This window comes from Chanodichthys erythropterus, chromosome 13, assembly GCF_024489055.1.
Source record: "Chanodichthys erythropterus isolate Z2021 chromosome 13, ASM2448905v1, whole genome shotgun sequence".
NCBI lineage: Eukaryota > Metazoa > Chordata > Actinopteri > Cypriniformes > Xenocyprididae > Chanodichthys > Chanodichthys erythropterus.
The window spans coordinates 53635342-53650341 of NC_090233.1; the positions used below are offsets into that span (position 1 = coordinate 53635342).

At 44.3% G+C, this 15000-nt stretch overlaps 2 protein-coding genes across 2 annotated transcripts in view; both read left to right on the forward strand.

The window, feature by feature from the left end:
* Window positions 1-15000, forward strand: part of mbd2 (methyl-CpG binding domain protein 2) — a 50129-nt gene that overhangs the window by 4515 nt on the left and 30614 nt on the right. Inside the window, exon 2 of the mRNA XM_067408341.1 lies at window positions 7930-8089. Coding sequence (XP_067264442.1) covers window positions 7930-8089 — 160 coding nt within the window. The remainder of the gene's footprint in view (window positions 1-7929; window positions 8090-15000) is intronic.
* Window positions 13263-15000, forward strand: part of LOC137035080 (LIM domain-containing protein A-like) — a gene marked incomplete at its 5' end in the record, with an annotated part of 5011 nt that continues 3273 nt past the window's right edge. Inside the window, one exon of the mRNA XM_067408342.1 lies at window positions 13263-13318. Coding sequence (XP_067264443.1) covers window positions 13263-13318 — 56 coding nt within the window. The remainder of the gene's footprint in view (window positions 13319-15000) is intronic.

Here is a 15000-nt window from a genome sequence, read left to right on the forward strand (position 1 = left end):
TATTTAATTACTTAATGATTAAATTAAATGTTTGTAATCAAAAAGCATTTCTAATTAATTAAATTCAGGAAACTCATACAATTTAACAAAAATTTGTAAAAGTTTAACAAATTATATTTTTAGGGCCCCATGAAATATGTTTTATTTTTTCTAAATTTTGTGTTTTCCATTTTAATTATTGTTCTGGTTTCCATTTTAGAGTTTTAGAATTAATAAAACATAAATGATTACATTTATCTTTTTAAAATGTAATCAAATGAAAATTAAACAATTTCTTTGATTTGAGTTTTCTTGGCAAACAAAATGTTGCACCACACCGGTTTACTGTTGAAATAAAAAAAAGGAAGAAAAATTGTGATATTCCTTATAATTATTTCAATAATAATACATTTCTGTCACAGTTTCTTCAAGTTAAACCAGACTTTTATTTTATCGGGCTGCAGTGAAGAGCCGTGAGTGTGTGTGTGTCGTGTGTGTGTGTCGTGTGTGTGTGTCGTGTGTGTGTGTGTGTGTGTGTGTGTGTGTGTGTGTGTGTGTGTGTGTGTGTGTGTGTGTGTGTGTGTGTGTGTGTGTGTGTGTGTGTGTGTGTGTGTGTGTGTGTGTGTGTGTGTGTGTGTGTGTGTGTGTGTGTCGTGAGTGTGTGTGTGTCGTGAGTGTGTGTGTGTCGTGTGTGTGTGTGTGTGTGTGTTTGTGTGTGTGTGTGTGTGTGTGTGTGTGTGTGTGTGTGTGTGTGTGTGTGTGTGTGTGTGTGTGTGTGTGTGTGTGTGTGTGTGTGTGTGTGTGTGTGTGTGTGTGTGTGTGTGTGTGTGTGTGTGTGTGTGTGTGTGTGTGTGTGTGTGTGTGTGTGTGTGTGTCGTGTGTGTGTGTGTCGTGTGTGTGTGTCGTGTGTGTGTGTCGTGTGTGTGTGTGTGCAGATGAAATGATGAAGATGAACTACAGCCTACTTTTGTTTTATTCATACAAAATCTGTGAAATTCCATGATATTCATGATATTTTTATAACTAGATTCCATGATTCCTTCAGTGTTTTTCGCATTGCGGAAGCCATAAAGCCCGTGTCTTTAAGAGGTCAGAGGTGGATCCGACTACACTGCTTACACTAAAGGCTTCTGGGATTAGCCGCCTTGCACACACACACTCTCACACACCCACACACGCACACACACCCACACACTCTCACACACCCACACACGCACACACACTCTCACACACTTGCACACACACACACTCTCACACACTCTCACACACCCACACACGCACACACACTCTCACACACTTGCACACACACACACTCTCACACACTCTCACACACCCACACACGCACACACACTCTCACACACTTGCACACACACACTCTCACACACTTGCACACACACACTCTCACACACACACACACACACGCACACACACACTCTCACACACCCACACACGCACACACACCCACACACTCTCACACACACACACCCCGCTTCATTCTTCTACATGCCGAACCGGTTGGTTTTTATGCGGATGGAAAACTGTAGTAAAATCCTGTGAGTGTGTTTCCTGCTGCGGCGCTCAGATCGTGTTGAATGTGTGTTTGAGTTTCATCATGAAGCTGTTCGTCTGCTCTGACAGTGCATTAATAATACATCGTTCAATAATGATTTATAATAAGCACTTATTTATCTCTTTATTATTGTGTATATATTAGGATTTTTGCTAGTGACCTTTGACCTGAAAATAGCCTTGTTGCTGACATGGCGTAAATAATTAAATTTCTACCTGTACCTGTAAGAGGTCAAAGGTCACTAGTGAAAACTCAATTACACAGACAAATAATAATAATCATTAATAAAGTAAATAATAACAACTATTATATATTTTCTAGTTGTTTTTGTGTGTGTATATATTAGGGTTTTCATTAGTGACCTTTGACTGACCCAAATCAGTTTTTATACTGTAAATAAGGTACAGACATGTGGTGTGATGACTATAAAATAGACTCACATAATAACTGTAATAAATACATAATAATAATAATTACAAATGTAAATCAACATAATGCAATTATTAAGGATAATTTGCATTCATTTTTTTACAGTTTGGATTAAAAAATGTATTTTGGCTGATCAGACAACATTAATCTGAGATCACTGAGTATTTGATAATTGATGTTTTCAGTTTGAACCCATTATTGTTTAGTACTTTTTTCATTGAATAATTCATCCCACATTAAAAATAAAATGAATACAAAAACTGAATGATTTTTTAATGGAATAATTCTTCCAAACAAACAAACAAGCAAATAAATAATTCAATATTTTTTTTTTTTCATGGAATAATTCACCCTAATAAATAAACAAATAAATATATACATAAATAATATATTGGTTGATTTGTTTAATTGAATAATTCACCCTAATAATTACATAAATTAAATAAAAAGGTAGCACAATTTTTTGTTGTTGTTGTGTTTTTTTTAATGGAATAATTTACCCAAATAAGTAAAATACTGCATGATTTTGTCATGGAATAATTCATCCAAATCAAAAATCAAATCAAAATCAAATCAAATAAAATAAAATAAAATAAAATAAAATAAAATAAAATAAAATAAAATAAAATAAAATAAAAATAAAGTAAAAATAAAGTAAAAATGTTGAATTTGTTTTCTCATGGAATAATTCACCCCAATAAATAAATACATTAATAAATAAATTTACTGAATGATGTTTTTCATGGAATAATTCACTCTAATAAATAAATTAAAAATAAGATGTTTATCAGAGTGAAATCAAGTCCCGTGTGTGTGTGTGTGTGTGTGTGTGTGTGTGTGTGTGTGTGTGTGTGTGTGTGTGTGTGTGTGTGTGTGTGTGTGTGTGTGTGTGTGTGTGTGTGTGTGTGTGTGTGTGTGTGTGTGTGTGTGTGTGAGCCGAGGGTGAGTAATGATGACAGAACGTTCATGTTTATGTCCTGTAAGGAACTGAAAGTGGAATGACAGTCCGTGTTCAGTGTTGAGTGAACTAGTCTCTGTAACTCCTGCAGTAACTCTCCCTTTCTTCTCTCACTTCTCACTTCTCTCAGTGTGTGAGTGTGTTTAGTGAAGGGATTGTTCTGTTGTAGGTGAGTGTGTTGTGTCTCGTCAGGCGCTCGCTCCCTTCCCCCTCTCCCCGAGGATCTCCCGCACGTCCTTTTGTCTGTTTAACGCCGACCGGAAACACCCTTGATCCGGTGAGGTTTCTGACGGTCTTGAGCTCGACGCCGGTCGGATCGTTCTCATGGAGTCAGAGTCGCTCCGTCCGACTGACACCAGCTCTCAGAAGATCTCAGACCGGCTGCGCTTCACTAACTGTGACTTCTGGCATGTCAAAGACAGATAGGCCCTGCCCTGTGTGTGTGTGTGTGTGTGTGTGTGTGTTTTCTCTCAGTTTTGACTCATCTCTGACTCATCTAGTGTTCATGGACAGAATCTGGTCACAGCGGCTGAACTGTTGAGCTCAGATAAACTACAGTCAGTTAAAACACAAGTTTGTTCATTATAAATGACACTTTATAAGCATTTAATTTCTCTTACATTTGCTATATTAGAAATATTATTTATTTGTCTGCACTGATCAGATGACAAGAACTTGAATTGATCTGAATAATGATTAGACCAGCTTGTTGCTTTCTTAAAATCTTCAGATAATGACAAAACGCATTATAATCATAATTAAGAGTTCAGTTTCCAGCGGACGGGAAGTGAGTTATAATGGGAGGAATTCAGATGCTGGTTTTGTGTGATCTGTGGATGTGTCTGTGTCTCATTCTGCTCCTGATTATCATCCAGACGTCATGTTTACTATTTAGTGCACATATTACTGTAATTACAGGGCCATAAAATGTATTTATAACTGTGTTGCCCGTGGCCGAATGTTTCCTCCTCATGCGCAGTCCTTCAGCACATGTGCTGCTTCTCATGTTTAGACAGAGTAAAACGAAAGCATTAGCAGAGATTTGCATATCAAGTAAGTGTGTGTGTGTGTGTGTGTGTGTGTGTGTGTGTGTGTGTGTGTGATGAGAAGGTATAAATATGTGCAGATTCACACTGACGTTGGATTGTGATCTAAACCGGCTGCAGAATATCAGTGTTATTTATGTGAAGTTCAAAGGTCATGAAATGAATTGTGGCACTCTGGAGGGTTTAAATGTGCCGAATCGTGCTTGTTTTTGTGTTCGTTGATCCCTGTTGAATCTGTCCAACAAATAAAACGCTTCACATTTTTCTCTTCCTTCTTCTTCTCTCTACTTCTCTTTATTCAGACATTTATTTAGGAGTAGCAGGACTTTTTATTGCCTATTCCCCATCACATATTTTAGTTATTATCATAAATAGGCATCATTTGAAAGCTCAAAAAACACTCAAAACACAACACTCAACACAAAAAATATATCCTGTGAAAAATGACATTTTAAATTTCTAACACAAGCTGATTTGACATCCGGCTTTGATTTTTATAGTCTAAATTATTTTGTAAAATATACGTTTTGTATAAAAATAAAAGATATTTAGTTCAGTACATTTGCTTTACAGTCATTTTTTTCACTTTCATTTTTTTAAGTGTTTCACTTCTGCAGTAATAAATTATTTAAAACCAACCCAGCATTCATAAATTACATTTATTTTCACATCTGTGAGGGCTTAACAGGTTAATGGACATTATTTTTTACTTTATTGATTTTTCAAGAAATAAGAAATTAAAGAAAAAAGGGGAAAACAAATAATAATAATAATAAAAACTATAGAAAAAGGCATATTCACAATATTTTTTTATTATCGTTACATTACAGTATATATGCTTCTCAAAATAAGTCAATCTTCCATATTGTGTATTTCTTTAATCATTTCTGTCATTCACCAAATAAAGGCATGTTTATAGCAAAATTTAAAAAAGTTTATTAAACTGAAAGAGCTTGTAAAATTGTTATTTTTCATCTATGGTTATAAGAAAATATTGCTCATTTTTTAAAATATAAATTTTAAAGGGGTGGTTGATTATGATTTGACTTTTGTAACTTTAGTTAGTGTGTAATGTTGCTGTTTGATCATAAACAACATCTGCAAAGTTACGACACTCAAAGGCTGTTGTCACAAAAAATCCAATCTTTTGCTCACATCTGACACTGATTGGAATTAGTTGCACACGTGTAAACACAAAAAATCCACCCAAGATCCGATTTTTTTTTTTTTCTTCACATCCGATGTGAGCCACTTCAAAATGTGGTTTTAAAGGTGCCATAGAACGTCTTTTCACAAGATGTAATATAAGTCTAAGGTGTCTCCTGAATGTGTCTGTGAAGTTTCAGCTCAAAATACCCCATAGATTTTTTTCTAATTCATTTTTTAACTGCCTATTTTGGGGCCTCATTAACTATGCACTGATTCAGGCTGCGGCCCCTTTAAATCCTCGCGCTCCCCGCCCCCCCGAGTTCTCGACTATAATACAGTGCATAAAGTTCACACAGCTAATATAACCCTCAAATGGATCTTTACAAGATGTTCGTCATGTATGCTGCATGCATGCGTCGGATCATGTGAGTATAGTATTTATTTGGATGTTTACATTTGATTCTGAATGAGTTTGATAGCGCTCTGTGGCTAAAGCTAACATTACACACTGTTGGAGAGATTTATAAAGAATGAAGTTGTGTTTATGAATTATACAGACTGCAAGTGTTTAATAATGAAAATAGCGACGGCTCTCGTCTCCGTGAATACAGTAAGAAACGATGGTAACTTTAACCTCATTTAACAGTACATTAGCAACATGCTAACGAAACATTTAGAAAGACAATTTACAAATATCAGTAAAAATATCATGATATCATGGATCATGTCAGTTATTATTGCTCCATCTGCCATTTTTCGCTGTTGTTCTTGCTTGCTTACCTAGTCTGATGATTCAGCTGTGCACAGATCCAGACGTTAATACTGGCTGCCCTTGTGTAATGCCTTGAACATGAGCTGGCATATGCAAATATTGGGGTCATACATATTAATGTTTCCGACTGTAACGTAACAGTCAGTGTTATGTTGAGATTCGCCTGTTCTTCGGAGGTCTTTTAAACAAATGAGATTTACATAAGGAGGAGGAAACAATGGAGTTTGAGACTCACTGTATGTCATTTCCATGTACTGAACTCTTGTTATTCAACTATGCCAGTATAAATTCAAATTTTGATTCTAGGGCACCTTTAAATCCGATACATATCCGATCTCTGGACATGCGACCTACGTCTAAACATGCATATCCGATTCCCATTGGAATCCCAAGCCATCACAAGGCGAGGGCGGCACATTTACTCACTAAAAGGTAGCTTTATTGTTGTATTGTGAAGCAGACGTGCTTGTATGCACTCGTACTGAAAATTCGCAGCTTTATTATTGAGGTGGGAACTTTATATGTCTTACGTTATCTGTTTTTCCAGAAAGAAATTGCGTACACACGCATACATCCAGCAGCTGAATGTCAGCCTTTTCCCGGTTCATTAGCCAAAAGCCTCACTGTAGTTACTCTCTCTCCCTATCTCGCTCGAATCCATAAAAAAATTGAATTCTAAAATTACCTTTATTTTCCAGTCTATATCCGTTCAGTCAGAATTTGTACTGCAATACATCCATGACACTGACAGCTGTTAACTTATCCATTCTGACAGGTAATCATGGCGACTCGATGTGAAATATATAAATAATTTTGATAGCGCGGCCATTCAAAACCCAAGGGTCTACCATGTGCATGTAAAACTATCAATAGAGATCATTTTGGGTCAGGAAGTAATGTAAACAGATATCGGATACCAGTCGCATCTAAGGTGAATGTAAACACGCTGGCCAAAAAAACGGATATGTCACCGTTACTGACGATCCTCATTTTGGCTGCGTGAGATTCTCCAGCTTTGTTGTTTTTGAGCTGTTAAAGCTCCGCCCCTTCTGGAGCAGCAGCTCATTTGCATTTAAAGGGACACACACAATAACGGCGTGTTTTTGCTCACACCCAAATAGGGGCAAATTTGACAAGCTATAATAAATGATCTGTGGGGGATTTTGAGCTGAAACTTCACACACACATTCTGGAGACACCAGAGACTGATATTACATCTTGTGAAAGAGGCATTTTAGGTTGAATATAATACTATTTTCATTGAAGTCTGTATCTGTTATTATGATTATTTTATGATGTGTTTTCCAAGAAAACAGCCTTTTGCGTGACATAAGTAAGTAAACACACACGGAGGCGTGCGGGTCGCTGCAGCCGCTGGTTGGCGTGTGGGTCGGGATCAAGGGTCAGTCGGTGCTCCTGAGGCCGAGTGCTTTATCTGCTGCAGATTAGTGCTTCAGTCTCTGGCTGGAAAACAACAACAGTCACAGCTTCACTTCTGTGACGTGACGTGTTTCTGAGTGACTCGACTGATCGATTTTCTCCATGATAAATTGATTGGATGGTGAAAGTGTCTCTATATGAAGCAAACAGGCACTGATGATGTCAGCTGTGCTTTCAGAGGCGTTTTGATGATGATTATGAAGAGAAATGCTTTTGTGTTTGTAATAACATTAGAATCATTACAGTAAGATCATGAATGTGCATTAAAGAGCCATGTTTTTATTTCATGTGAGCAGAAGACGTGATGTGTGTTTGATTTCCCTTCTGCAGCTACTAAAAATGATTTCTGAAGGATCATGTGACACTGAAGACTGGAGTAATTCAGCTTTGATTCACAGAAAACGGCTCTTTTAAATTATATAATATATTATTTATAAGAATATTTCACAAATGTTTCAAAAACATTAAAAAAACAAAAAATTGAATAATTCATATTACGAAATATAAACAGTTTCTGGGGTTTAAAAAATAAACTAGTTTAAGTCGGTCAGGGTGTTGATGTTGATGTTGTTTATTTTTCCTCCAGTCCAACAGGAAAGAAGTTCCGGAGTAAACCGCAGTTGTCCCGTTACCTTGGCAACACTGTGGATCTGGGATGTTTCGACTTCCGCACCGGCAAAATGATGCCAAGCAAGATGCAGAAGAACAAACAGAGAATGCGCAGCGACATCCTCAGCCTGAGCAAGGTAACACACTGATCCAGACGTCACACACACACACACTGATCCAGACATCACACACACTGATCCAGACGTCACACACACACACTGATCCAGACGTCACACACACTGATCCAGACGTCACACACACTGATCCAGACGTCACACACACTGATCCAGACGTCACACACACTGATCCAGACGTCACACACACTGATCCAGACGTCACACACACTGATCCAGACGTCACACACACTGATCCAGACGTCACACACACTGATCCAGACGTCACACACACTGCTCCAGACGTCACACACACACACTGATCCAGACGTCACACACACACACTGATCCAGACGTCACACACACTGATCCAGACGTCACACACACTGATCCAGACGTCACACACACTGATCCAGACGTCACACACACTGATCCAGACGTCACACACACTGCTCCAGACGTCACACACACTGATCCAGACGTCACACACACTGCTCCAGACGTCACACACACTGCTCCAGACGTCACACACACTGATCCAGACGTCACACACACACACACTGATCCAGACGTCACACACACACACACACTGATCCAGACGTCACACACACTGCTCCAGACGTCACACACACTGCTCCAGACGTCACACACACACTGATCCAGACGTCACACACACTGATCCAGACGTCACACACACTGATCCAGACGTCACACACACACACTGCTCCAGACGTCACACACACACTGATCCAGACGTCACACACACACACTGCTCCAGACGTCACACACTGATCCAGACGTCACACACACACTGCTCCAGACGTCACACACACTGCTCCAGACGTCACACACACACACACTGATCCAGACGTCACACACACACACACTGATCCAGACGTCACACACACACACTGATCCAGACGTCACACACACACACTGATCCAGACGTCACACACACACACTGATCCAGACGTCACACACACACACTGATCCAGACGTCACACACACTGCTCCAGACGTCACACACACTGATCCAGACGTCACACACACTGCTCCAGACGTCACACACACTGCTCCAGACGTCACACACACACTGATCCAGACGTCACACACACTGCTCCAGACGTCACACACACTGCTCCAGACGTCACACACACTGCTCCAGACGTCACACACACTGATCCAGACGTCACACACACTGATCCAGACGTCACACACACACACACTGATCCAGACGTCACACACACACACACTGATCCAGACGTCACACACACCGACTGATCCAGACGTCACACACACACACTGATCCAGACGTCACACACACACACTGATCCAGACGTCACACACACTGATCCAGACGTCACACACACTGATCCAGACGTCACACACACTGCTCCAGACGTCACACACACTGCTCCAGACGTCACACACACTGCTCCAGACGTCACACACACTGATCCAGACGTCACACACACTGATCCAGACGTCACACACACACACACTGCTCCAGACGTCACACACACACACTGATCCAGACGTCACACACACACACTGCTCCAGACGTCACACACACTGCTCCAGACGTCACACACACACACTGATCCAGACGTCACACACACACACACACTGCTCCAGACGTCACACACACTGATCCAGACGTCACACACACTGCTCCAGACGTCACACACACACACTGATCCAGACGTCACACACACACACACACTGCTCCAGACGTCACACACTGCTCCAGACGTCACACACACTGATCCAGACGTCACACACACACACTGCTCCAGACGTCACACACACACACTGATCCAGACGTCACACACACTGATCCAGACGTCACACACACTGATCCAGACGTCACACACACTGATCCAGACGTCACACACACTGATCCAGACGTCACACACACACACACTGATCCAGACGTCACACACACACACACTGATCCAGACGTCACACACACACACTGATCCAGACGTCACACACACACACTGATCCAGACATCACACACACTGATCCAGACGTCACACACACACACTGATCCAGACGTCACACACACTGATCCAGACGTCACACACACACTGATCCAGACGTCACACACACACTGATCCAGACGTCACACACACTGATCCAGACGTCACACACACTGATCCAGACGTCACACACACACACTGCTCCAGACGTCACACACACACTGATCCAGACGTCACACACACACACTGATCCAGACGTCACACACACACACTGCTCCAGACGTCACACACACACTGATCCAGACGTCACACACACACACTGATCCAGACGTCACACACACACACTGATCCAGACGTCACACACACACACTGATCCAGACGTCACACACACACACTGATCCAGACGTCACACACACACACTGATCCAGACGTCACACACACACACACTGCTCCAGACGTCACACACACTGCTCCAGACGTCACACACACTGATCCAGACGTCACACACACACACTGATCCAGACGTCACACACACACACTGATCCAGACGTCACACACACACACTGATCCAGACGTCACACACACACACTGATCCAGACGTCACACACACACACTGATCCAGACGTCACACACACACACTGATCCAGACGTCACACACACACACTGATCCAGACGTCACACACACACACTGATCCAGACGTCACACACACACACTGATCCAGACGTCACACACACTGCTCCAGACGTCACACACACTGATCCAGACGTCACACACACACACTGATCCAGACGTCACACACACACACTGATCCAGACGTCACACACACACACTGATCCAGACGTCACACACACACACACTGCTCCAGACGTCACACACACTGCTCCAGACGTCACACACACTGATCCAGACGTCACACACACACACTGATCCAGACGTCACACACACACACTGATCCAGACGTCACACACACACACTGATCCAGACGTCACACACACACACTGATCCAGACGTCACACACACACACTGATCCAGAAGTCACACACACACACTGATCCAGACGTCACACACACACACTGATCCAGACGTCACACACACACACTGATCCAGACGTCACACACACACACTGATCCAGACGTCACACACACACACTGATCCAGACGTCACACACACACACTGATCCAGACGTCACACACACACACTGATCCAGACGTCACACACACACTGATCCAGACGTCACACACACACACTGATCCAGACGTCACACACACACACTGCTCCAGACGTCACACACACACTGATCCAGACGTCACACACACACACTGATCCAGACGTCACACACACTGATCCAGACGTCACACACACACACTGCTCCAGACGTCACACACACACTGATCCAGACGTCACACACACACTGATCCAGACGTCACACACACACACTGCTCCAGACGTCACACACACACTGATCCAGACGTCACACACACACTGATCCAGACGTCACACACACTGATCCAGACGACACACACACACACACCTCCAGACGTCACACACACACAGATCCACACGACACACACACACACACACTGATCCAGACGTCACACACACACACTGATCCAGACGTCACACACACACACTGATCCAGACGTCACACACACTGATCCAGACGTCACACACACACACTGATCCAGACGTCACACACACACTCATCCAGACGTCACACACACACACACTGATCCAGACGTCACACACACACACACTGATCCAGACGTCACACACACACACTGATCCAGACGTCACACACACACACTGATCCAGACGTCACACACACACACTGATCCAGACGTCACACACACACACTGATCCAGACGTCACACACACTGATCCAGACGTCACACACACTGATCCAGACGTCACACACACACACTGATCCAGACGTCACACACACACACACACTGCTCCAGACGTCACACACACTGATCCAGACGTCACACACACACACTGATCCAGACGTCACACACACACACACTGCTCCAGACGTCACACACACTGCTCCAGACGTCACACACACCGATCCACACGTCACACACACACACTGCTCCAGACGTCACACACACACACTGATCCAGACGTCACACACACACACACTGCTCCAGACGTCACACACACTGCTCCAGACGTCACACACACACACACTGATCCAGACGTCACACACACACACTGATCCAGACGTCACACACACACACACTGATCCAGACGTCACACACACACACACTGATCCAGACGTCACACACACTGATCCAGACGTCACACACACACACACTGATCCAGACGTCACACACACACACTGCTCCAGACGTCACACACACTGATCCAGACGTCACACACACACACTGCTCCAGACGTCACACACACACACTGATCCAGACGTCACACACACACACTGATCCAGACATCACACACACTGATCCAGACGTCACACACACACACTGATCCAGACGTCACACACACTGCTCCAGACGTCACACACACTGATCCAGACGTCACACACACACACTGATCCAGACGTCACACACACACACTGATCCAGACGTCACACACACACACTGATCCAGACGTCACACACACACACTGATCCAGACGTCACACACACACACTGATCCAGACGTCTCACACACACACACTGATCCAGACGTCACACACACACACTGATCCAGACGTCACACACACACACTGATCCAGACGTCACACACACTGATCCAGACGTCACACACACACACTGATCCAGACGTCACACACACACACACTGATCCAGACGTCACACACACACACTGATCCAGACGTCACACACACACACACTGATCCAGACGTCACACACACACTGCTCCAGACGTCACACACACTGCTCCAGACGTCACACACACTGATCCAGACGTCACACACACACACTGATCCAGACGTCACACACACACACTGATCCAGACGTCACACACACACACTGATCCAGACGTCACACACACACACTGATCCAGACGTCACACACACACACTGATCCAGACGTCTCACACACACACACTGATCCAGACGTCACACACACACACTGATCCAGACGTCACACACACTGATCCAAGACGTCACACACACACACTGATCCAGACGTCACACACACACACACTGATCCAGACGTCACACACACACACACTGATCCAGACGTCACACACACACACTGATCCAGACGTCACACACACACACACTGATCCAGACGTCACACACACTGCTCCAGACGTCACACACACTGCTCCAGACGTCACACACACTGCTCCAGACGTCACACACACTGATCCAGACGTCACACACACTGATCCAGACGTCACACACACTGATCCAGACGTCACACACACACACTGCTCCAGACGTCACACACACTGCTCCAGATGTCACACACACTGATCCAGACGTCACACACACTGCTCCAGACGTCACACACACTGATCCAGACGTCACACACACTGATCCAGACGTCACACACACACACTGATCCAGACGTCACACACACACACTGTTCCAGACGTCACACACACACTGATCCAGACGTCACACACACACTGCTCCAGACGTCACACACTGATCCAGACGTCACACACACACTGCTCCAGACGTCACACACACTGCTCCAGACGTCACACACACTGATCCAGACGTCACACACACTGATCCAGACGTCACACACACTGATCCAGACGTCACACACACTGCTCCAGACGTCACACACACTGATCCAGACGTCACACACACACACACTGATCCAGACGTCACACACACACACACTGATCCAGACGTCACACACACACACACACTGATCCAGACGTCACACACACACACACTGATCCAGACGTCACACACACACACTGATCCAGACGTCACACACACACACTGATCCAGACGTCACACACACACACTGATCCAGACGTCACACACACACACTGATCCAGACGTCACACACACACACTGATCCAGACGTCACACACACTGATCCAGACGTCACACACACACACTGATCCAGACGTCACACACACACACACACTGCTCCAGACGTCACACACACTGATCCAGACGTCACACACAAACACTGATCCAGACGTCACACACACACACACTGCTCCAGACGTCACACACACTGCTCCAGACGTCACACACACACACACACACTGCTCCAGACGTCACACACACTGATCCAGACGTCACACACACACACTGCTCCAGACGTCACACACACACACTGATCCAGACGTCACACACACACACTGCTCCAGACGTCACACACACTGCTCCAGACGTCACACACACACACTGATCCAGACGTCACACACACACACACACTGCTCCAGACGTCACACACACTGATCCAGACGTCACACACACACACTGCTCCAGACGTCACACACACACACTGATCCAGACGTCACACACACACACTGATCCAGACATCACACACACTGATCCAGACGTCACACACACACACTGATCCAGACGTCACACACACTGCTCCAGACGTCACACACACTGATCCAGACGTCACACACACACACACACACTGCTCCAGACGTCACACACACTGCTCCAGACGTCACACACACACACTGATCCAGACGTCACACACACACACTGATCCAGACGTCACACACACACACTGATCCAGACGTCACACACACACACTGATCCAGACGTCACACACACACACTGATCCAGACGTCACACACACACACTGATCCAGACGTCACACACACTGATCCAGACGTCACACACACTGATCCAGACGTCACACACACACACTGATCCAGACGTCACACACACACACACACACTGATCCAGACGTCACACACACACACTGATCCAGACGTCACACACACACACACTGATCCAGACGTCACACACACACTGATCCAGACGTCACACAC